General features: G+C 36.9%; 1 protein-coding gene across 1 annotated transcript in view; it reads left to right on the forward strand.

The window, feature by feature from the left end:
* Positions 1-25,779, forward strand: part of INO80 (INO80 complex ATPase subunit) — a 78,105-nt gene that overhangs the window by 14,644 nt on the left and 37,682 nt on the right. The window contains exons 8-25 of the mRNA XM_066997821.1: positions 520-573; positions 2,085-2,288; positions 3,600-3,795; positions 3,983-4,050; positions 4,370-4,579; positions 5,156-5,236; positions 6,070-6,165; positions 8,734-8,793; positions 9,414-9,556; positions 10,658-10,742; positions 11,227-11,344; positions 12,042-12,127; positions 13,079-13,246; positions 13,668-13,801; positions 14,586-14,653; positions 16,141-16,234; positions 17,343-17,520; positions 22,842-22,982. Coding sequence (XP_066853922.1) covers positions 520-573; positions 2,085-2,288; positions 3,600-3,795; positions 3,983-4,050; positions 4,370-4,579; positions 5,156-5,236; positions 6,070-6,165; positions 8,734-8,793; positions 9,414-9,556; positions 10,658-10,742; positions 11,227-11,344; positions 12,042-12,127; positions 13,079-13,246; positions 13,668-13,801; positions 14,586-14,653; positions 16,141-16,234; positions 17,343-17,520; positions 22,842-22,982 — 2,184 coding nt within the window. The remainder of the gene's footprint in view (positions 1-519; positions 574-2,084; positions 2,289-3,599; positions 3,796-3,982; positions 4,051-4,369; positions 4,580-5,155; positions 5,237-6,069; positions 6,166-8,733; positions 8,794-9,413; positions 9,557-10,657; positions 10,743-11,226; positions 11,345-12,041; positions 12,128-13,078; positions 13,247-13,667; positions 13,802-14,585; positions 14,654-16,140; positions 16,235-17,342; positions 17,521-22,841; positions 22,983-25,779) is intronic.

A 25,779-nucleotide genomic window follows, 5' to 3' on the forward strand; every position in this document is an offset into this window, starting at 1 on the left:
TGGGTGTACACTGTTAACAGACTTTGAATTTCTAGCAAGTTGAGTATGACTGATGGCTGTATCATCCTTTATGGACTTATATACCAGGCAAAGGATAGGTGCAATGTGCCAGACCTTGTATTTTCAAAAGACTGATTTTGGTGATGTGAACAACATGGGATCTACATTAACTCTTAATATATTTGGGAAACAGTGGAAACATCTTTTGTTTAAGTGATGACAGTTGAATAGAAGAGCCCTATTTTGCAGAAGTAATAATTAAAGAAATCTTCCTGAAAACGGAGATGTTTTACATGCTTCCTTTAGGAGCTGGAGTACATTTATGCATGCCTTTGACTATGAAGGGTGAAAGATGTTTCCATCAAAATCAAAAATAGTTACAGAACATGTACTCAATTATACAATAAAGTGCATGACTGAGGTTGACAGGTGTTAACAGCTAAAGAATGGATAGTGATATTTTAAAATACTGTAAAACTATTATCCTTTAAGTAATTTTAAGCTGGTGTTCTTTTATAGGCATACAAACAAAAAGCCTCAGCACGCAACCTTTTCCTAACCAACAGCAAAAAGGTGAGTGTTCTGCTTTATGGTGATTCTTGTATTGAATGTAATAAGCAAGTTGTAACCTCTTTGTTTCTTACAACACTGACTATATTGGCGGGACAGTATAGGAGAAAGAACTGTATATAAGTAATTTGTATACAGCTTTTCAATTGTAGATGTGTTATTTTGGTGTGTTTAATAAGCAATAGAGGAAACAAGCAACATAAATTTCTTAAGTATTTTTGGTTTTCATAACATTTAGTTTATTAATTTTTAATTAACTTATCTTTGATACAATAAACTTACAATAAGACTTTGGTACGCTTTGTCGGCTTTTGAACTGCCCATCCACTAGTTAGAATTTGTTGTTTTAAGCGTTGTTTAAATCAGAAGGGCTCTTGGAAGTATTAGATGTGTTCATAGTCTCAACTTCTATATAAGTTTAAAAATAGAAAAAAAAATCTGCTTAAATGATTGCCAAAGAAATTTATCTCCTCATCAGAGTATTATCTGAGAAGTGTCATTGTTTCTACCTAGAAGGCTTTATTGTAGGAACATTTGGTAATACTTTTCTGAGCATTTTTTAAGTGTTATGTTCAAGTGCCTGATTGATTTATATGGCTAATGAAAAAGTAATTAAGCATATGGCTGAGAATCGCCAGATGCAAGATGATGTAGGAAACTTACATTCCATATACGCATTAGTAAGAAAGGGAGCATTTTCTCTCTCAGGGATGCAGAAAACAGGACCTCCTTCACTGTAGGTAGGTTCTTCTGTGGGTGTCCTTGCCAGAGACTGAATTTCTTTTTGATGTCTGAGCAAATAGTCTGTGATTATTGTGTTTGTAGGTATCACAAATTGCATGTTATACAAGTGAGTGATGCAGCAGACTTAAAGGTTTTGAAATTGCACTCTTTTCTGCTTTGTTTTCATTTTGTTTGATCATTTGAAATCTGTGTGATGGAATTGTTGATGTGCAAATTTTAGTGGAGGAAGAAAACAACTGTCACAAACATCAAACCCAGCAATTTTGGCCATTATGACAGTGACATTAATTTATGTATACTAGAATGAAAAAAGACATTGTATTATGCTTCTTTATGAGATGGTGAGAAAATTGTAGGATACTCCCCCACTTTCCAGTATATTAACATGTGAATGCAATTGTGTGCTGCCAATATTGCCATTGTAGCAGCCTTATTAAAACAGCGAGAAAGAGCGGGTACCACAGAAAAATGGAATAGAGGAGTCAGAGATGTAGGTCTCCTGAGTTCCTTTCAAGGACCTATCCACCAGATCAATCCTTTAAGTATCAAGCCATGCTGCAGCTGTCTTTGGATTTGTATGCATCTCAGGAAGTTTTTGAAAGTTCATGTTGTCTCACACCGTTTCAAAAGCATTACTGCTGAGCGAAGTATCATAGTTTTTCTCTTTTGAAGGATAAGACTTGGTTGTAATTAAATTTGATGTTGTGTATTGCTGGCTTTCTCTAAATCTGCCCATTTTTCTTATGTATCCAAACCTCATTTCTCCCTAGCTTGCCCATCAGTGCATGAGGGAGGTACGTCGAGCTGCTCTCCAGGCCCAGAAAAACTGTAAGGAAACTCTGCCACGGGCACGTCGTCTTACCAAGGAGATGCTTCTCTACTGGAAAAAGTATGAAAAAGTAGAAAAAGAACATCGGAAACGAGCTGAGAAAGAAGCTCTGGAACAACGCAAGCTGGATGAGGAGATGAGAGAGGTACAGCAAAACCACAAAATGCTGATAATTCATCTCCTGAGGAGACACGGAAGTGATTAAATGATTTGAGTTTCTAAATCTGGACCACCAAATTCAGATATTTGTTCAGTTTCAGTGGTATTCCATCTGTTTCTTCTGCTATCTTAAAATTTTTTACATAATTCTTCTGACATTAGCCAGAGGTGGTAAGAAGCCTTTGAACTACTTAAATTCTTTATAAGTGAGTGAAATAGAGGAAGGAATTAGACAAACAGCATGTGTCTTGCTGACACATACATAACTCAGTGTTACTAAGTGCCAGCCTTTTGTGATGATTTGCTCATCATTCTGAATCCAGAAGGCAAACCATCTTTTTGTTCACGTTTTTCCCCCCTACTGTAAACACATCATAATTTGTACGTGCCTTCTGTATGGTACTTGCAGAAATTGTTAGCAGAACTGTTGGGGCATACAGAGTTGAGAATTTTTATGTGATCACTTTTGGGTTGGTCAAGTGACTGATTCATGGACTCTTTAAAAGAGTGGTAAGGGTATAATTTAAGAAAAAAAAAAAACTTCATTGCCAAAGTTCTCTGGTGAATTATGGTTGTTACCTTACATGTGCAGTGATGAGCTGAGGTTGAATCTTCAAAATACCTTATGGTTAGTTTTACGCTTAAGCCGTTAGATCATGTTTTTATGTATAGTGCTTCTCTCAATTCTTGAAAATTTGTAGATACTTTGTGATGGTTTCAACTGGCTTATATTAATGGACAAATTCCACTGTATCATTTTTTAGCTAGAACCTAAGAATGAACAGTTTCTGCAACATCTTGCTGAACCCTGGACAATGATAATATCTCAGCAGTATGCATTTCACGTGTTCTTTCACAGTTCTCTGTACTATTAAAAAACAGAATGTTGGAGTTACCTGCTGTGATTGTCCTGAGGGTTTTTTTAGCTGCTTGGTTCATCTACTGTAGACCTCTATACTGCTGTTTAGTTTTGTAAATCTTTCAATTTTCCAGTGTGCATAAAACTTTTAAAAAAACTTTTAAACTTTCTTTCAGGAGATTATGGTATTCTTTGCCATGATTCCTGAATTTAAAAGAACATTTCATTTACAGCAATTTTATATTTTAATATAGGTGTTTGTGGTTGGTGGTGTTTGTGTTTTCAACTAATATTCTAGAATTTTGATATCAAAGTGATGTATAATACAATCTAGATTAATTGTTGATATTTTATTAGATTAAAACATTTTTTCTTGAACTATATTTTATTCTGTTTTTACCCCTTCATCTTTTTTTTTTGTAAATGCTCTTTTCTTAGGCTAAGAGGCAGCAGAGAAAACTTAACTTCCTGATCACACAAACTGAATTATATGCCCATTTTATGAGTCGTAAACGAGATATTGGACATGACGGAATACAGGAAGAAATCCTACGCAAACTGGAAGACAGCTCTACCCAAAGGCAAATTGATATTGGTGGTGGAGTAGTGGTCAACATCACCCAGGAAGATTATGGTAAGCAATTCATGCACAATCCTTCTTTTGCACTCTTGGAATTTACTGTACTATGTGCATTCTTACGCAAATTTACCATTTCAAGCACAAAATTCTTCTGTAATTACTGGAATTTATCTGTTGTTTTTTTTTTTTTAATTTGGGTGATTAATTCTGCAGAGCTCTAACGTGAAGATGTTGTTTTCAGATAGTAACTATTACAAGGCCCAAGCTCTGAAGAATGCTGAGGATGCTTACCAGATTCATCAGGCACGGGTATGTATTTTTTGGATCCATGAAGTAAACAGAAAGCAGAGTACTTGGTAGAGGCCCCCAAAACAGGATCTTTAATAGCAGCCAAATCAAGTAGATCAAGTTTAGATCTCGGGTACCAGATCTAAACTTGGTTCTGTTGTCCCTTTCTGTGCTTAAACAGGTAGAAAAACAAGAGATAAAGATTTGGGATATGGGAGCAGATTCATCTGGTTTTAAGATACCCTATGTCTTAATGGGAAGTGTAAAGCCTTTTACTGTACAATTTCTTGTTAAGTTAATATGTCCATCATCTTATGCATATTTTCCTCTTCCTGTTTAGACCAGATCATTTGATGAAGATGCAAAGGAAAGTCGGGCAGCTGCTTTACGGGCTGCTAACAAGTCTGGTACTGGCTTTGGAGAGAGCTACAGTTTAGCAAATCCATCTATCCGTGCAGGGGAAGATATTCCACAGCCTACTATTTTCAATGGGAAACTGAAAGGTTACCAACTGAAAGGCATGAATTGGCTGGCCAACCTATATGAGCAGGTATCTTAGTATCTCTTGCAAATTTTTAAAAATTCTAGAAGAATTCATGTAACTTGGTCAAAAAAAAAACCTATTTTAAAAAATAGACTACATACTGTATTTGTAATGTCTTTAGAAGAAAAGAACATGTTATGTAAACCACTTACCAGTATTCTTGAATTATTTAGGAAGTAACAACCTTGAATGGGACATTAATTTTGAGATTCTTTATGTGGACATTTATACAAATGTTTATCACCTAGGTTATACACTGAGGGGACTTCTGCTGCTCCATGTTATATACAATTTCAGGCTTTGGGCAGCTTGTAAACTGCAGGCAACGTTGCCCTCGTGTATATATCCAGTTCACAATATGATCGTGAAATGCAGATGGGCTGAGGGAAAAAAAATCAGGCCTAGAAATGAATGAAAGTGTGGTTGAGATAAATTATCTCTCAGTAGAAGACCTAAAAGGGGATAGGGTGTTTTAGAGTTGTCATAGTGGGGCTGCTTATCGTAAATTCAGTGGGAAGCATTTTTCAAATCTTTTATGGATCAAAAAAAGTAGTAAGGTGTTAATTTATGGATCTTTCACAGGGCATCAATGGAATCCTGGCAGATGAAATGGGTCTGGGTAAAACAGTGCAAAGTATTGCTCTCCTTGCACATCTGGCTGAGGTAAGTGGATTACAGGTTTTTCCTGGTTCAGTATACTTGATAGAAGATGCATACTTTTCACATTTGGAATGAATTCTAGATTATAAAGCTTGAGTGTCTTAAAAAGTGTTTTAGCTATGGCCTTTCCTTTTGTTTTAAAGCTGTGCCTTTTAAAGGCTGTGTGTGTATGTAGCTATATATATCTGTGCGCATATAGAGAGCGAATTTTCATTTGTTCATAGAGTAATACCTTTTCATATGCACTGATTGTGAAAGCTTGACAAGAGAACAAGTTGCAGACTTAGAGGTTCCCTGAGCTTTACAAATCATAGAGACCTGTAGAAATGAAGAACAAATTCTGAACTTCATGGCAATTAGCATGCATTTCCAACCTGTGCTGGGTTTTATTTTTTTAGGAAACATAGTGATTTTCTTCTGTTCCAGGACAGACAAACAAAACAGCAAAAGCAATGGGAGCTTGCTTTATGCAGAAATACAGAGAGAGATGTGTAGGTAGAGTAAAAAAAAAAAAAAAAGTCTTGATTGGCATCCAGCCACTTGCCTTAAACTGGGGATACAGGCTAATGGTACCGAGAGTAGAAGTAGCTGAAGTACTGGCCAAAGAAATGACCATTATCTGTATTTGTTTATATTCCTTGTGATACCAGTTTGATGGTACTATCAGCCATGATACTGGAAGGCTGTGCAGAGCCAAAGGCTCTTGAGCTCATATGTACGGAAGGGACAACAGGTAGTTAGACTTGTCTTCGTGGTGCACTGCAACTTCAGATTTTTGGAACCTACATAGGGCTTTTAATTAATCTGTGATTTTTTTTTTAATGTGTCTATTGCAGAGAGAGAACATCTGGGGACCTTTTTTAATAATTTCACCTGCCTCTACTCTTAACAACTGGCACCAGGAGTTTGCCAGATTTGTTCCTAAATTCAAGGTAATAAGCATGTGCAAGAAAGTTCTGTGTTATCTCAAAAGCGAACTGTGTTCCTCCCCCAGGTTTTCTTTGCCACATCTGGGTGCCTCATCTTGAAATTTGAAACTCTGTATTGGGCCTGATTCTGATTTTTTCCATCATCTTGTCTTTCTGGAGCGTTAAATTATCTAGGGCTGGAAAATGTTCTTTCTTGAATTATGTGATTTTCATTTTGCAACAGCTTAAAGACACGGTCTCAGTGAGGAATTGAAGTGAGGTGGGGAGTGGATGTTCAGTTCTATAGAATGTGGGCCTGGCAGCAAGCCCAAAAATGTTTCAGTCTAATGTACTCTCATTAGGTCTGGAGCAGTGTTTTCAGTCCTTCATATCAATCTGAGTAAGGTAAAGATTGTATGTAAACAAAACTAGAACTCTAAACAGATCAGGAGAGAAAATGCAGTTATTATTAAAGAAAAGTAGAAGAACCATAGAAATGGAGCTAGCAATCAAGAAAAAAGAAAGCAGAGGGACGCAAATGGGTAAGATCAAGAAGATAACAAGGAAATAAGTCAAGGTCTACAGTTATATTGTGAATGTGAGAAAACAGTAAAGTAGAAACTAAGGAACAGGCAGTTACTGAAAAACAAGCTGCTTACCTATTTCCCAGTGGAAAACACTTGACTGCTGTAAAGGAAGATTTAAAAGGAATATATATTACTGAAACAGTGACAAATTTTAGAATTCAAGATGGACAAAGGCTTGCAGTTATATCTGCAAGGAAAGGATTATAGTTCAAATGCTTGAGTTGTTGGCATGGCAACCTTTGATCTTAAGAGGTTTTGTAACACATCTAATTTTAATTCTTACAAAGAATATATAAAAACAATAAATAAAACCATGCAGTTCTGATCGTAAGTAGACAGCAAACAAATAACACCCAAGCTAATTGTTTGAATGTCTTGGGTAATTAATGAGGTGGAGGAAAAGACTTGGAAGTATTGCTGTAAGTAATATTTGATTTCTTGGTCTGGAGTGTTAAAGGATTTACCTCTTATGAAATAGGTTGCTGCACAGGTCACTTACAAGACTATACTGTTGGTTATGGTGGTATATACTTCAAGGTATCTGTCCGAGGAGAATTTGTGCAAGAATGTTGTACAATAGTGGAGGATTTGAGTGGCTTATATTTTGGCATAAATTGGGATCACTCAGACTTCAAAGAAAGTGATAAAGAAATAAAAAATATTTAATTAGTGAGGAGTGACTTTAAAAATCAAAATAAAAATGAATTATTCGTGTATTTGCATGGCCCAAAACAGTAGGGACCCCAGTTTAAAGCCTGGAGTAGAAGACATTAGAGCAGTTGGCCATTCTACCTACTTACTCCTTGTCATTTCCTCCAACTAGTATAGGTGAGCAACTTTTATGCTTTCTCCTTGGGAGTGAAATACAGAAAACATTTCAAAAATGCAGCCAGGATGCTTGTGAATAGAGAACTTTTTTTTTATATAAGAAGAATGTTTTTCTTTGTTTCTGTTATTGTATAGCCGTTTTGCGGATTTATTGCATAATAATGCTTACCTTATCCCTGGAATGGTTCATGTTTTTAAAAGTTTTCTAAACATGTGATTGTTGTTTGCTTATAAGTTTTATCAATTTTTTGAACCAGTTTTGTTCCAGTTTCTAATCATACAGTGTAATCAGGTGTGTAGTCAGTTATGCTTACAATAAATCACAGTGAATTAATTTCTTCAGGTCCATGGCAGAATATGTAAACTAAAAGGCAAATCACTTGTTGATTAATCTGATGACTTTTTTTACTAGCATCCTTAATTTGGAAACGGAAGAATAGTCACCTAAAGGCACATTGTGTGTAGTAATTAAGAGCTTGTCCGTTGAAGGATGGAAATGTTTCATAACATCAGAAACTAGTACTCCTTACTTTTGCTCTTATTTGAATGTAGTCCTTTTATCAGACAGAAGATGGCAGTACAGTACTATTAACTAGTAACTCGGTCTGGTTTCAGTTCATTGCAAAGTTCTGTTTTTAGTAATAGGACCTGTAAAATTCTGAGTTATGAATTGATGAGCAAATTCTTCTTGCATTAGACCAAATATGTTAACTTTGATCTCAGAGTTTGGGGACAGTTTTGAAGTACAAAACCAACAGAATCAGTGTGATTAGGGAAGAAAACAGGGAATGTTAAACAGGAGAGCAAGCCCACTAGTTGTGTAGGGTTAACTGAAGTAGGCCTGTTTCTTCCATAAACTGTGTATAAGTTTTCATTTTTAGAAAAATCAGATTAGAAGTTGTAACTTTCTTCTGGGCATTTTTATATCAAACTGAGAATCTTGTCTTTATATCTCTATATTAGGCATGAGCCGCTTGATACATTTGCTTAGTATGATATTTCTAAGTTTTGTTTTGTTTTAAGTATTTTTTTTCCTGCATGTTGAGAACATTTCCTTTTTGGTTGTTTTGGAAAAAAAACACCTGTCTTTATATTTTGTAGGATGCATAGTGTAAAATTCTAGAGCAAGTATGTCTTTATTTGAAAATAACATCTGTGTACTTTTGTACTGTTCCAGGTGCTACCTTACTGGGGAAATCCCCATGACAGAAAGGTGATCAGGAAGTTCTGGAGTCAGGTAATACTGGCATGCCCATGTGCTTGGACCATTTTTGTTACTTGTGCAAAGTGAAACAGAAACTATTACTATACCCTACTGAGCTAAACAATTTGTGGATAATGGAGTTCTGCATCTTCATCTATGTAGTGACATCTTTGTTAAAATAACAAGGTAGAAGGCTTCTCTTGTATTGGAGAACAATACAGTGTACGGCAATTTAGGGTAGTATGAAGTTAGTTGAAGAAAATAGGTCCCTATAAATGAAGCAGGTGGTTTCACTGTCAAGAACTGTTTATTCTATTTGAATAATCTAATTCAGTGTCCAACTCTAGCATCCCTGCAGGCCGGTCAGATTGTTCCTGATTTAGCATGGGTAAACAGCATTTTATAGGGCTTAATGCCTGGGTCTTGTCTGCCATGTTAAGAAGCATCTGAAATTGTTCAGGAACTAATGGGCTGAAGTCCAGATGTACCAGTTGAAAACTGTTGTTGTAATTACTTAAAGTCATATGGGGGAAAATGCAGTGATAATGAGAAAATATCATGCAACAGAAATCTAAAATTACAGTATATGCAGGTGAACTCTGCACAATGTATTTACATTATGTGGACATTTGTTTCTTATTTTGTGGTTATAGAAGACGTTGTATACTCAGGATGCTCCTTTCCATGTGGTGATTACCAGTTATCAACTGGTCGTGCAGGATGTGAAGTATTTCCAGCGAGTGAAGTGGCAATATATGGTACTGGACGAAGCACAAGCACTCAAGAGTAGCTCCAGGTAATATATGAACTGGAAACAATCTTTCCTCTCGATGAACCTTTCAAAGAAGTATCAAGATAACATAAAGATTACAAAAACTGTCAGAATTTAAAATTGACGTACGTGAGACTTCAAGTATTTAACTTAGTTAAATATCTGTATAACTCCAGTGGTGGGTGACAATGAAATTATCCTTGATTTTCCTCTTCCAAATATATAAAACATCTAAAAAAGTAATTATGGAGCAGAAGTATGCACAGACTACAGGACAATGAAACAAAAAGGTGTTAAATACTGTTCACCTTCTTTCCTGACTACTCGTATAATTCTGCCTTGTGAACAATCTGTAGTCTTTAATGTGTATTACTTCTGCTTATTCCATTAAATGTGGTATTTTGATTCCTTCTTCAGTGGCATTTCCAGACACTAGTGAAGGTCAGAACCTGGTGAATATTTTCAGCTGCAATAAATCCCAATCTTAGTCACAATACTCTGTGCCAGAAAGTTTTCTCTTTATTTCCGAGTAATAGATTTGTGCATCTTTACTTCTCTAATTGCTTTTTCTTAACATTTCCTCAAGTTGCCACTATTCACATCAAATCTCTATTTCTGTAAGTTGAGGACTGGTTTGCATGCCGACTTGTTCAGACTGAAGTCTGCCTCTTCAGCATTCTTTGGAAATTGCCCCCTTAAGATTGTAAAGTACAGCTCAGCACTCCTTCTACAGTGGCCTATAGACTTAGTGTTGTAAAGTGTGAAAAATACACAATTCAAATTGATAATAACAGTTTCTCTTGGAAAGTTAATTATTCTGATGACAAGATTGTGATTTTATTAGTATCCAAGCATTTGTATTAAAAGTGAGTTAAAAACATACTTAAATAAAATAAACGATGCACATTTCTTTCGATTTTGTAAAAGGCTACTTCCTCCTGTAGTTGCCTTTTGAAAGACTGGGAGGTAGGTTTGGTAGTTTTATCCAGTGACCTCCAAAAAACCATTTGGGAAGGTTACTAGAAACAGTTGTCTTAAAGTTTCTTGATTTCATATTCTTAAAAAACAAACAGAAAAAAAAACAATTCTAATGATTTCCTTTTTTTTCTCAATTTTATTCGTCAGTGTTCGCTGGAAGATCCTACTACAGTTCCAGTGTCGAAATAGATTGTTATTGACTGGGACCCCAATCCAGAACACAATGGCCGAGGTATTCAGGAGCTCACAAGAGCTGACTTTTCTTTATCACGGGAGTATATCCTAAGTATCTGTGAGGAGTTGAGAAATCTGTTGCATTTCTGTGGTTGTGGGATTGTGTTTGTATCTCACCACTGGCAAAAAAATATGGAATCAACTCTGGGAGGGGAAAATTTGGAAGCATGCCTGGCATTCAAATAACAGTAAAACTCAAGATAGCTGATGGTTAGTAATGCCTAGGTTATAGGATAGAATTTAATTCTAGTAGCTTTTACTTCTGTTGGCTGAAATCATTGCCCTGTATTTCTCACTGCTTTCTGATGGTGTTGATATATCTGGCGGGGGAGAATATGTCAGAGGTGTGAGTTTGCCATGTCTTGCGATCTGCTAAAGTGACTCTCTTGCACTCATAAAGAGCTGCAAGAGTTTGGGATCCCCAGTTACCTTGTCCGCAGTAGGATGACTTTTGCTAATATATTTTTTCCTTTCCTTTCTAGCTGTGGGCCCTGCTGCATTTTATCATGCCAACTTTGTTTGATTCCCATGAAGAGTTCAATGAGTGGTTTTCTAAGGACATAGAGAGCCATGCAGAGAACAAATCCGCCATTGATGAGAGTGAGTGCAGCGTGTAGTTACAGTAGTTTGTATATGAAAAATCTGTTGCCTTTCCTAACTACCAGTGGATAAACTTTCTCTCACTTTGTGTATGAGGAATGCCTTATAAAGCAGAGGGTACATGGATTGGAACATTGTGGCTTGTTGTCCAAAGTTTATGTTGAAATTTTTGTTTCTCACTGTAATGCATCATGTGTAATGAAAAGAAAAACGTGGTGAAGGTGTTGACTTGATACTTGTCTCTAATATTCCTCCTTCCCAGCACAAGAGAAAAAATGTTTTAAATGTTTGTAAGTTTCTGTAGAGCACATCATCTAACAAGCCTTGCAAGTATGTTACAAGCTCTAAAAATTAGAGTAGAAAGCACTAAACACCTTTTGAGCTTCAGGAGAGAATTTTAAAAATCATTTGCTGGAAAAAAAAAGAAAATGATTCACAGTAAATTCCAGGGGATAATTATATTGAAAAATCTAGCTAGATAAAATAGGTGATTTGTAATTGGAGTAGATAGAACACAGCACAGGTGAAACTTGCCACAGAAGTAAAGGTTTTAAGAGTTCTTAAATACCCAAAACTCTGTGCTGTAAGAACTCATATGAGGAGAAATAGGTGAGCAATAAGGGGCTTCATTTGTAGTAGAACAAAACACAGTTTTCTTCTTCAGCGAAATAATTGTTCCTGTTTCACTATGTTCCAGACCAGCTATCTCGCTTGCACATGATCCTGAAACCTTTCATGCTGAGAAGAATCAAGAAGGATGTGGAAAATGAACTGTCAGATAAGGTGAGAAAAAGCATTTATCTTTAGAGTATTTCAACTTTATTTTCATAGCTCTGTTACCTAGTTTTTATAGGTTCATTTGTCACTCTCCATACCTGAAATTTGGTTGTAGACTTTTCATAGACCTTACATTTCTGGCATCACATTCCAGCAATCTCATTAGATGTGAATGTAACTTAAGAACCCCTTAATTAATGAGTTTTTTTTATCTAGGGAAAATATTTTGTTCGCAGTTGAAAATAAAAAGTCTTTAAGCTGTGTTAAACTGACAGTAACATCAGAAATGGAAGTAAAGGAGGTTGATACAGCAGTGATTGCCTGGCCCTTGTGAAAGATTGGGCATGGATTTAAGATTGTTTCTGCTTGCTTGTACTGAGCAAGATATGCATATTGGCAATATCATACTCTTCTCTCTTAGTGTCTTAATTTTTTGTGGATGTTAGCGATGCTGGATGGGCTTGTGGACAACTTGTGCCCAGGTTTTGGGACTACTGGCAGAGAGACGTCAGCTGTACTTGTTAGTTTTGAAACTGGAACTCTTCCCACAGACACTGTTATTATGTGATCTATTAGTTGTCTTTATCATGGGTTCCTGATACCTGTGCAAGATGACTCCAAATAGGTAGCGTTTAACAGTATAGCAGAATTGGACAAAATTTAAGCTGTTCATCTGAAAATTTGATGTTTTCAGAGGTTCTTAAGACTCTGTTGACTTAGTTGTGTTCATGTATTTGTAATGGTCTATCTCCTAAGGCTTCCAAAACACAGTTGTTGCATAAGTGCTTCTCAGGCTGGATCCTGAAATACAGATACAAACACAACTGCCTGTATGTATATATTTTTTGAGAAAGTTAAGTTTTCCTTAATATGCATTTTCCCTGGTTTGTTTGTACTGATGTGGTCATGTTCCATTTCAGAGAGAGAAAAAGCTAAAACTTCATTACTATTTTGCAGATTGAAATTCTTATGTACTGCCAGCAGACAAGTCGACAGAAGCTCTTGTATCAAGCTCTGAAAAATAAAATCTCTATTGATGACCTCTTGCAGTCCTCAATGGGCACTACTCAGCAAGCGCAGAACACCACTAGTAGTCTCATGAATCTAGTCATGCAGTTCAGGAAGGTAAGGCTCTTTTAAGTAATAATTAACAAGCACGTTCTCTCATTAGCTCAGCACTAAAATAGGGCTTCTAGAAAACAAACAAGCAAAAAAGCATGGCATACGCGCGCAGATTTGTGTTCAGTTTTCTTCCTGGTGCAGTGCAGCATGATGTCGGAGTAGAAGAGCTTCTGCCAAATTCTGCATGCATCTGCCAACTTTTGGTTCCAAATTGGTTGTTGAAGTCATCCACTTGGGAAAAAGACGTGGAAGCTGTGAATTGAATAGGAAAAGATATGATTCAGTATTCAATTTGAACAAATATACTAAAATAGCTGTGAAATTCTAGCCAATATTAACGGGATCAATAGTCATATTGATCTGGGATGTAAATGTTGCATCAGACTAAATTAATCCCTTCCTAATTTTTTTGATTTTCTTATAGGTGTGCAATCACCCAGAGCTGTTTGAGCGACAGGAAACTTGGTCTCCATTTCACATCTCCTTAAAGCCATACCAGATTTCAAAGTTCATCTACCGTCATGGACAGATCAGGGTCTTCAACCACTCACGGGACAGGCAAGCCAACTCCACTTCCTCTCCAGCTTAATATTTTTTGTAGTATTATTTAGATTTATTTTAGCTTTGTAAGCGCTAATTAACTTCCTTACCTGATGTACTTGTATGGTGTTAGCCAAGCAATGCATTCCTGTTTTTCTTTCGTTTATTCAACTGTTAAACCTCAGATATCTGATGATCCTTAGTGGAATCCTGAGCATCAAACATCCCTTTGATTGAATAAGAAAGTAAGAAAAAGGAATTTATAGTTGTTGCTGATGATGTGTAATAGAACTACCTTTAATAGAATTCTAGAAAAACACTGGTTTCCCTTCAGTGATTTTTCATGTTTAAGGAAGCTATCAGTATCTGCCCGTTGTGACATGATATGTTGCGAGCATCTACTTGTGTGTTGACAGCTTTCAATGCTTACCTTGAATGAGTAGAAGCCACCTGAGTGCCGTTTGCTGTTTTCTCTGACTCTGGCAATTCCTGATAAATGTTTTTTTCATTAAATTATGAGAAATGCTCAGGGCAGAGGTGTGAAAGACATTTGAAGATGAGACTAACTATTCTACAGCATAAAATGCAATCCCAAAGCAATGGTGTTTCTGAGCGTCAGATTAACATCAGTGCACATGAACTGATGATGCCGGGCAATTCCAAACATCCAGAGTGCTGGAATACTTATCATAAAGAACTGAATTACCGGTTACTCTGCATTTTTTGCTGTCTATGCGATTGAATGTTATATGTATTAACACCTTCTAAGTGTTTTTGTTTGTTTTGTTGCTTTCATTTTCAGGTGGTTACGGGTTTTACTTTCGCCATTTGCACCAGACCACATCCAGCAGTCTCTCTTCCATAGGAAGGGTAGGTTTATAGTCCTGAGAAGTAAGCTGGGTTAAACACTTGTATGTATGGTGTAATACGTGTTATTCAAGGGGAGAACTGAAAGGCCAGATCAGTCTGTCCTCTGAGATAATCAGATTAGAACTTGTTAGAATTCTTTTAGCCTTTGTACTTGAAGGGAAGTCAGCACGTATATTTCATTTCCTCAGTAAGGAAAGGATGGAAGCAAGTAGAAGAATATTCTACAGACAACTTCAGTCACTGCTTAACCCTACTTCAATTTCTTGTTGTATTTTCTCTTGTCTTGTTTTAGCTTACTTTAAGGAATTAATGCTGCCTCTTTAGTCAAGTGTGAGTTTTTCAGAGATTCAGAGAAATCTTGGATTAATTTTAGTACAATCTATTTTATGTTACACTGCCAATTTCTTTCAGTTAAAAAGTAGGAGAATGTAAATGATCTGGGATCTAATTGATGAGCAGAAAAACACATAAATAGCTTTTATTGATATAGTTCATTGTTATAGATGATTTGATTTTTTTCGCTAAAAAGAGTGAACCAGATTGCTCAGCTGCTTTAATGGGGAAAATTTGAGGAGAAAAAAGCAAAAGAGATAATGGCTGCATTGCTATGCTGAAGTCTCTTAGCGTGGACCTATTCAACTATGCAAACATATTTTCAAGTAAGAAGAACCAGATGCAACAACAGGAGTCTGCACTTGTCTATAACTCTCTAACTTTGGTGTGTCTTGCTGGTTATTCTGGTCTACGTTTGTTTTGGTATTCATAATAGACTTTTTCTTGAGTACCTTCTTTGGCATAACATAAAAGGAAAATAATTTTGGAGATACGATTTTTGTGTAGAAGTAAATATAAAAAAAAGGTATGAATGGTATTGGGAATACAAGACACAGATGGGCCTGAAAAGCTTTCTTGATGAACAGTGGAACATATCTTTCCAGCTCCCTGCTTCACTGCAGCGTTTCCATCATCTTCACCATATCTGATCCATCTTTATACCCACACTCACTCACGATGCCCTGCCAATTCCTACATCTCCTTCCCACATGTTTGACTCACTGGCTCAGTGAGAAGGAACATGTTTAGCAGGCTGTCCTAATGTTCGTATCAGCTGTCTAGGAGATACGTGATGGCATTAGCAAGCACACAACTGCCTGTTGATTCCTAGTAGGTCAAATAAGTGTGCTTAGTTGTTGCATGTGTTTCTGGCATAGAATATGTCTGTCTGTCTTTGTAAATATCCTTCTCTTGCCCATACTGGAAAATAAACTGGAACTTAGAGTTAGGGGAACAGCAATTAGGATGAAGTTTTCAGTATTTCTAAAAGATCTAGGTTAAATTAGGCTCTCATGTTTATTTGCCTAGATCTTTCTTATCGTAGAGAATGTGTATGTTGCATAGAATTTACCACTATTGAAATATATTCATTACTTCCAATTGTGAGTTTCTGTGCAATGTCTTGGCCTAACTCTAGTATTTTTGTGCCATAGGCATCAATGAAGAAAGCTGTTTTTCTTTCCTCCGGTTTATTGATGTCTCTCCAGCAGAAATGGCAAACCTCATGAATCAGGGACATTTAGCCAGGTGAGGACAACTTTTTATCTTTTATCTCTCTTATTAATTAAAGGAATAGTACAGGTGATGTTAGAGGTGTCTCTGTAAATCCCCGTTTTCTGTGCCTCCTAATATTTATCACCTATCTATCATTAATATAATAACTTCTAGAGTTTTCTGCAGGCGTAGGACACCATTATACATGATATTTTTTATGCCTCCGTCAGAGAAATTCTCTGTTAAAATGATTTTATGTTCCAAATATACAAGATGGTCAACGGGCAAGAGAAGAGTTTGGTTAAGATCACACTGTAGGTTGCTGGTGTTAAGCACAGAATACAGACTTCTGAAGGCTGGTTTATTGTAATGCTTACCAATTGCACTTGAGCGTATGTTTAACACACATGGAATAAGCTTATGCTCTGATAGTTGTTTTTCAACTCCCAGCCATATTGTCTCCTTTCTGCATGTTCTGTTCTTAATACAGAATGGATTTCCAAGGTGCAGGCTTAGAATGGTGGCTTTTTAGCATTGTGAGTTGTCTCATATTGGAAAGGGAAGTGATCTGTTTAAGCTAGTGTATACTCCACAAGTGACAGTACTCTGATTAACGTTCAGTAGCTACTGTAAAAAAAAAAGATTAAAAGCAAGTCTTTATCAATAAATGTGTTTTCTTTAGGGCTTTGTAATATTCTTTCATCAGTGCAGTTATTTTGGACAGCTTCTTTTTCATCTGTGTTTTAATAGCTGTACAAATTGCTCTTTATCTGATCTTGTGATAAATTCTGTCTTCGTTATACAAGTTGCTATGAATTATATGTACAATTTACAGAGAAGTCAGTGCAATTTTAGTTAGTAATGGCTAAATCATGCTTGACCCTTTTAAATGAAGTGCTTCAAAATGCATTCTAATTTCATCATTTAGATTCAATTAAGCCACTGTAGAAAAGATGAAAATCACAGTAATATAATTCGAAGATGTCTAGTTAAAAAGTATTTCTCTCAAGTCAGAACATTGTAAGCCTGAATTTCTGGAAAAAAAAATATTTGTGTCAATTATGGAATTATGTTGTTAAATAAATTCAAGCCTTTCTTTCACAAAGCAGTGAATAAATGTATCTACTGTGTTTTATTTCAGATGGTTAGCTCTTTTCCTGTCTCTGAAAGCCTCCTACAGGCTCCATCACCTGCGTTCTTGGATGGAACCAGAAAGAGAGAAACAGCAGGGCTCACATTGTCTAAAGAACAAGGATTTCTTGCTTGATGTAAATTTCCCACTGTCTTTCCCTAACTTGCACAGCTGCACTTTGCTGCAGGTAAGCAAAATTTCTGTGATCTGGAGATATTAGCAAATCCTCAGGAGGGAGGAATGCTCAGAAACCTCCCAACCTTACAAAATGGATGAAAGCATAAACTTCTGAACAAGATGATTTTATTAGTGTACTCTCATATCTGTTGTATCATAGATTCATTCAGGTTGGAAAAGACCTCTAAGATCATCTAGTCCAACCTTTAATCAGATACAGCTAATGAAGTTTGGGGTGCTGAACAGAAAAGTGATTTGACTGCTGTCTTTCTCCTCCATAGTGATACATTTCAAAACTTGTTACGTAAAAATAGACTAACTGAATTAGAGGTCTTAAAAATATTACTTAAGTAGAAGAACTAGATGCATGATTTGTCAGGGATGGATTCTACATGTAAGCTTAAGATTTTTTTTTTTCTACATGTAAGTTGCTTATTTTCATTCTGAAATCAGTTCTTTTCTCAAATTCAATACATTGTTGCAGCAACAGTGATAAGCAGAGACTTCAGTAGTGCTTCCGAGTTGATGGACAAGCATTATCAATGGTTGTCTTTCTATTCTGATACTTGCTTCTACTGCTGGCTAGTAAATTCCAAATGTGTTCATCTTACAGTGTAATGCAAGGTCATTTTCTCTAAGCCTTTGCCTAGGGTGTGTGTGACTGTTTTGTCTCCTTATGACTAAATTGTTGTTGATCTCCTGAGTTATAACTGCATCAACTTATTTCATTGGAAAGGAAGTTCACAAAAAGAGAAGCACAGGATCGGTAGGCATTTCGGGTGCAGTTGAAATTCTCCTTTAGTGGCAGTTAGCATACATACAGTTAAAAAAAAATCTTTTCTGAAACAGTGAGATCTTGCCAATTTTCTCTGGGGAATATTGCTTCTCTTCATGAGGCTGGAAAGGGAAAGGAGATAGCCAGAATTCAATTGAATAGCGTGTAGAGGAAGTTGAAATAGAAGATGCATAAGCAGGAGGAAAGCAACCTTGGGCTTGGTGTCATGTTTTGCAGTGTTAACAGCAAAGCCAACAAAATGAGTCCTAGTTATCAAACAAAGAGCAAGCCAACTGAGTGTGTATGCCTGTTAACTCTGACTGTGCTGGTGTTTAAATATTCCATGATTCCTTATCTAGCTTGATGAAATGTCTACACTGTATGGATTTCCTTGCAAAAATACATACATATATATATATGTATGTATGTATGTATTAAGATTACATTCAGCCGTTTGTGTGCTGTCTGTAAGGCTTGTATCTCTGAAACTATACTGTAGCTGTGTACTCTCATGGGTATGGCCAAGGAAAACTTGTGTGTTGTCATAAACATTGCAGCCTAACAGTAAAGGAGTAGTAGTAGATGGTGTCATTGTATGCGCTTACAGAAGGTAGCGTTCATTTTTTCATATGTAGAAAGACAATCTAGGTCTTTATGTATCTTTTGGGTTAGTGTATGTAAATATCAAAATGAAAATCATCATGTTTTCTTACAGAACAGAAGGTGGGTTTACATTACAGATGACAATTCTGGAATATGCACATCTATCTTTTAATACTAACAATGAAATGAAAAGCAAGCGACTCACCTGTAGACCCACCTGTGCCACAGCCTGGCAGGTCTTTATCATATAATTTTTTTTCTCCAAATCACAAATCCGATTACCTGTGTCTCTGTGAGTCCCAGTGATATTACTGTTTTAACTCGTGGCTTTTACACAAAAAACAGCCAGCTGAGGAGTAAGGTTCATCAGTTTGGGCAATACAGCATACTTGTGATAACCATGGTAAATCTGAAGGACGTTTAGTTCTACAATTACAAAGGATTCCTTAGAACTTTTCTAACCTTCATTATAGACAAATTACCACCTGAAGTCACTTTAAAATAAGTTATGTTTGCACAGTTGTTTGCACAGCTTACATATATAACATCTTTACATATGCAAAAACAGAAGGAGAGTTGAAAAACAAATAGCCTTTCACATGTCTTTCTTTTAACAGCACACATCATCATGAGTGTAAATGAACTCAATGTTTTTTATCTTGGCCCAAGAAAGTTTCAATGTAAAATTTCCTGAGGCTTCATCTAGGGCTTTGTAAGATAGTAAAATGGAAATAAATTTGCAGCGTAAAGTTCTTTGAGGCTTCATTTAGGGCTCTGCAAGATAGTAACATGTAAGGAGTGAGGAGGGGGAAAAAACAGAGGAAAAAGGAAATGGTATAAATCTGGAAAGGCTTTTCTTAACTGCTCAGATCAGCATTTCCGATACAAGAGGCAAACTACAAAAATAAGTCAGCAGACAAAAAAAAAAAAAAAAAAAAAAAAACTTTTTAAATGGATCTCTCCAAAATTGAAGTAACATCTGTCTAAAGATAGTATGAATTTCTTCACATAAGCACAGAAATGCCTCACAGTGTGAGGTCTCTTCATTCCCCTTAGCACCTACACGTGTGTATTAATTTATATATGCTGAGTTAAATTAACATGAAATCTGCTGAGGTGAACCCTTCTCTCCTTTGCTTTCCATTTTCTTTCCGTAAAAACTTAGAAGTGTTAAGGAGCTTAAGACAGTTCTGGTAGCCATAGCCCACATTTTTGTGCAGCCCCTTCTGCGCTGTAGGAAAGCCTCTTTCAACAGTTACTTTGACTGCATGGTTGCAGTAGACGTGTGCATTCATGTTTGTTTTAACAGTCCTCTTCGTAGGTGCCTAGCTTTGTTGTACTAAGGCATATGATCCGTTTTAGAGCTGTGCCTGTGTTCTCTTCGGTAACCTTATCCAGGCTTTTCCATGTGTGTGACTGACGGAAAGCTGCTTTCCACTGTCCCCGTTATATCTGGTGTCTGCTCTGTTCATGAATGCTTAATGGCTGTGTATGTCAGGGCCTTCACAGAGAGATGTTTCTCATGATTTGTGCACAGGAAGCTGAAAAGTAGATTTATGCCCCTGTGCAAGAACTGCTTCTAATACAGTGCGTATATAAAAATAATACTTTTCTCCTATTTGGGGTGCCTCCTTGGAAGCTTTCCCTTTGTTTCTTCCTGTGTAATTCTAGTTGGGCTGGAGCCGTCTTTGACTTTTTGATGTTGGCTTCCAAAAGAGAATTAAATAACAAATTTGCATTCCTTTGCAAGGTTTGGAATTGCAGTTTGTTAGCTTCCTCTCTATCTGTTTCTTGTTCCTTCACCTTCCAAGAAGTGAAGGTAACAAACCCCTCTAACAACCACAGTCAGAATACCAACGCTTGCTGTCATAAGATGTAGTGGAAACCTCTTGTGACTGCATGGATGTTGACCCTTACCACAAAATAAGATGTATCTCCTGTATATGGGCCAGGGAAGAAAGTGGCTTTAACCTCAATCAGCTCTTCTGAGCCTGTCTAGTAGCTTGCTGTTGCCAAGGGGGCTTTTACTAGGGGGTTAAAAGGATCACAAAAGTAACATAGGGTGGAGGAACAAGGGTTTGTTTTCATCTTGACCAAGTTTTCAATATGTAGACAGCTATGCCAACAAGAAGAAGGAGCTCTGCAGGGAAGGGAGTGAACATGGGAACCAGTTGCTGCTTAAGGCAGCGTTACTGGTAAAGAATTGCCAGCTGAGTAAGTGCCTGTGTTTGGAATCAGTTCACATTAACCAGTGTGGCCCAAGCTTTGACCTGTGCTTTTTAGCCCTGCTGAGTGTCAGTGAGTCTATTGTCAGCTTTTTCTGTTCCCACCTCTTATGTAGAGGAGCAGATGTTCAGTCAGAGAGTCGGAACTTTCTTTTTGCTAGACCACAAGTGGCACTGGTAGCAGCTGAAAGATGTGCTTACGTGCTGGGATTGACCGATTCTATTGCATAGGTGGTGTTAGCACATATGTACAGTAAGAGTATTTGTCTCCCTTGTCAGGAGATTACAAAAGATTATGCTTGTCTCTTGCATATACTGTAATCCTCATTACACTATTTGCCTTTTTTTTTTTTTGAACTGTGAACTAACCATATCCATGTACAGGTCTGCCTGTGGTGTATTAATTTTAACTAGTAGTCTCACCTGTATGCTAGCCATCTGCTTCTCGTCCACTGCATTTACATCTGGAAATGGAAAGGGCCAAGAATGCGTGGTCTCTAATAGGCTACTGCTGTGGATGTTTGGATGTTTTCTAGCATTTTTGACATACAGTGTATATACACATTCTTGTGTATGAGATGATATACATGTGGCTTGATGTTTAGAACTTCAGACACTGCAATTTTGAAAAATTGGGAGACTCTGGAAATTAAAAGCCTCATTAAATTAATTTTGGTGCATTAGGAGCTGGAGCAGAACAATATGGAAGCTTTAGGTGTTGCTTACATTTTACTTAAGTGAACTGCTAAAATTGTCATGAAGACAGCAGGTAGTTTATCTCTTAATGTTTCTTTTTGATTGCTTGTTTCCTCTAGAATTCAGAATAATGGTCTCGTGTTCTTTCTGTCATAATTATGTATGATATAACAATTGGTTGATATCAATATAGAAGAGTTAGAATAAAAACTAAGTAGTAAGAATGGCTTAGTCTATAAGCAGTTTACTTAATTGCTTGACATGGATATTTACAATAAAGAAGGAAATACAGTAGCTGATGCAAGCAAAGAAAGTCTAGTTTTGTTTTCTGTTACTTTTCTGTGTAGAGTAGAGCATCCTCAAATAACTGGCCTTGATTTAAACTGCAACATCAACGGAACGCCCCCATTTGTCCCTTGAGATGATCAGTGTGTTTTACTGTATGAAAAGGACATTGATCCTCTTGCAAATTACAAGTTTTACACATGGGTATGTTGATACGTGTCAGTAACCATGCCAGCACCTTGGAAGTCTTTAGGATAAAATTCAAAGCCATTTTGCTCAGGAAGATAAGGAAAGGCTGGAAAAAATGAAAGTACAGAGACATCAACCCAGTGTTACTTAGTGTCTTAATTTTTTTTCCTGCCAAATTTCATTTTGACCATGCATCAGAATAGATAAAAGAACAGGCAGAAAATGGTTTTAGGGTCGGATCTATTAGAATATTACTGTACTTCCTTCATTAGAAAAGCTAAGGTCAGAGGGTTCAAAAAAGGAAAAACTTGTTTCTAGTTCCAATAGAGCATAAAGGCAAATATGAATATGAGCTATTCTGATTTCAGCCATTGCAGGATTTCTGATAATTGCAGAGATCTGTACATTGTCACTGTGGAAGATACATAGAGTTTCCTCTTTCCAAGAGAAATACTTGGTGAATGTTCTTTTCCTGTCTTTTTCATAGGTGGTTACAAGATTTGAGAGGAGTTTTTCGTTACAGACATAATAACTTCTTAATTTTAATTTTGTTTTTAGAACCTTGTGTTCAGTAGCCACTGTAAAGCAGTTACTGGCTATTCAGATCATGTCATACATCGAAGGAGATCAGCTACCTCATGTGTACGGTGCTGCCAGGTGACTGAGCTGCCGTCCTTCCTGTGCATAGCCAGCCCACGGGTAAGTCCAAGTTAAGTTGTAAATTATGTATTTTCTATTGTGTTTCAAATCTTGTTAGAATTGTGTCTTAGGAACAGGATGATCTATTACTTTCTTTTGGTTGGGTAAAATTGTTGTGAGGATATCCTTTTGCTACTGTATTCTGTAGTGCTTTTTTCATAGGGGAAGTCACTTCATAGGGGAAATGACTGCAGTGGGTACTGAAGGGAAAAGGAAAGTTGTGAGATGCACCCAACAGGAGTTATTCTGAGATACGTAGATTTCACTTTCTCTCCTAATACCAAAAGCAGTAAAATTGTAGAAGAGATTGTGAAGTAGATTTTTTTTTTCCCGTATAATTTGAAGGGGGTGTAGATATGGTATAAATTGATTGGGATGATCATTTGGTCAACTCTGATGACAGAGGAGGCTGAGGAGTAATGCTTTTTTTGAAAAGGATGTTTGGTTTCTCTAGTTGCGTGAGCTTATGCTCCAAAAAAGAAACACTAAATTGTGGTATATAAGGACTGAGTTGACATTTCCTAAATCTTCTGGGTATTAAGTGGTACTGCTTGGGATTATCTATCAACTATAAACCAAATTTTGAAATTACTTTAGCTGAAGTTTCCTTGGCTGACACAAGAGACCCTCATAAGTCTATGGCTATTGTTTTAATTCTGTGTTGCTAGATCTTGGCAAAGCTGAACAAAATGTACTTATGATTCAAATCTGAGCTTGAATCTACCATTTGTCATCATAATAGATAAGCATATCTATAGAGAGTTTCCACCTTCAGAGTAACCTTTTGTAAAAAAGGAGGTTCTGACCCATGCTCTTGCTAAAAGATAAATCACTGAAAACTGTTTCTCCTAATCGCCTGGATGAACATCAGTTTTGAGGAAACAGCTAAAAGTAAGATAAACATGCCCTGGATGCCACACTGTGCTAGATTTTATGGCATACTGGGTGAGATATAAAGTTCTGCAGGAGTGTCTCTGGCTGCTGGGCACATCCTTGGTCCTCTAAAGAACAGGAAAGCTGAAGCTGTGCACCACCAAGTCGGCAGTGTGTAGTTAGTTTGGTATATTCCCCCCCCCAGATTTTTCTTTTTCTTTACCATGTTATTATGTGCTGTTCTCAGCTTAGTTTGGTAAATTAAGTAATGTAAATGATCAACTCCAAATCAACAAACAATAATTAATATAATAGGCTTGTCTTGCATTGCTTCATGCTCAAATAAAAGACAAAAAACTTTCTCCTGTAGGAAATAATTAGTCTTACAATTTTTTTCCCATATACTGTCACATACCCAGGACTCTCCTGGTCAACCCTCTGCTCTTGAGGGAAAGCCCTACCTTAACTGAAAAGTGGGTGTCAGTGGGGCTAAGAACGAAGACATCTGCTTCCAGTTACTTTGAAGCAATATCAGGCCAATAAAATCCCTACCATTTAAAGAGGAATTTTAATGCTATGTGTATATACAAACCAGGTCAATAGCAGAAGACTTTTATTGCCAGACCATCCAGATGTTACATTCTTTAACCAGAACTGATGTTGTTACTGCAGCTTGATCAACTGTGGCTGCATGTATGTATAATACCTTGGCATCTGAAGAAGGGAGGATGGCATCTAGGACTGCTTATCACCTATATACTGCTCCTTGAGCTGAATTCGTAGCCTTCAGTTCTAGGGGCCAGGAACCCAACTTTTTCCAAAGTCTCATACCGCCTCCTGGTCACAAAATGCTACCTGGTTCAAGGACAAGCAGTTACTCTGAAAGCAAATTGTAGAAATCCCTTCTCCTTCAAATTTCAATCCTTTGATTTGTCACTCTTTGTGCTCAAAATTGAATTACTTTTGAAGAATGTGTTGAATACTGCCTATACATTAGGAAGGGAAGAGAGGGGCTCAGAAGGCTGGGTTTGAAGGGGAAGGGAAAGGCAAGGAGAGATTCTATCTGACATTTATTCAGCTGAATAAAAGTTACTTGTTTTTGGCTTGGCTGGTGTAGAAAATGATTAAGTGCAGGCATGGCTTTTTGTTTCTAGGAATACAAAGACTTAATTTTACGCTTGTTAGAAACTTTTGGCAGGAGTGTACAAGACTTGAAACAGCAGAAAGAGCACATATGTTCTCAGAAACTATAGCCTTCTGTTGTTGTTTGACCTATGATGAATTTTGGGAAGTTAATGGAGCGAATGATAGAAATAGGAGCGTATGTTTATGTAGCAGCTATCGGGGTGGGGGGGGACTAGTGGAGAGGGGGTGTTCAGCACCGTAGTTTTCTTTCTATAGGGGCTGTTTTCCTGAGTACAGACAGGCCTCAATTCCCACAAAATAAGTTAGAAGATGAATCTTGTATTCTCATTAAGAAGCTGATTTATTAATTTTAAAGTAATATGGTTTGATTTAGGTTAGCAGTTTAACAGAGCCCAGTGTGTCACGGGTATTGCAGGGAGGAGTGGTTTGGGGAATCTCAAAATGTCTGAAGGATTAACTGTGCGTGGAGATAAGTGCAGGAAACGTTTTAAAATTACTAAGCTACCGAATTCAAGGTGGTAATACATTCATATATCCTTATCATCCTAATTTTGGATATATTTCTGAGCCATGACTGTTATATTCTGTGGTTTTGCCAAGAATATGTTGATAAAGGGTACGTTAGTACTAACGAGTGTATCCAACTTTTTATTCCAAGTAAAACCACAAAAACGAAACTGAAACAAGAAAAAAGAACCATGGCAAAAGGGCCATGGTAAGAGTAAGAGCATGAACAAGGTTAAATGGAAGACTTTTTTGACCTGTTTCAGAATGTTTT

This window comes from Anser cygnoides, chromosome 5 (genome assembly GCF_040182565.1).
Source record: "Anser cygnoides isolate HZ-2024a breed goose chromosome 5, Taihu_goose_T2T_genome, whole genome shotgun sequence".
NCBI lineage: Eukaryota > Metazoa > Chordata > Aves > Anseriformes > Anatidae > Anser > Anser cygnoides.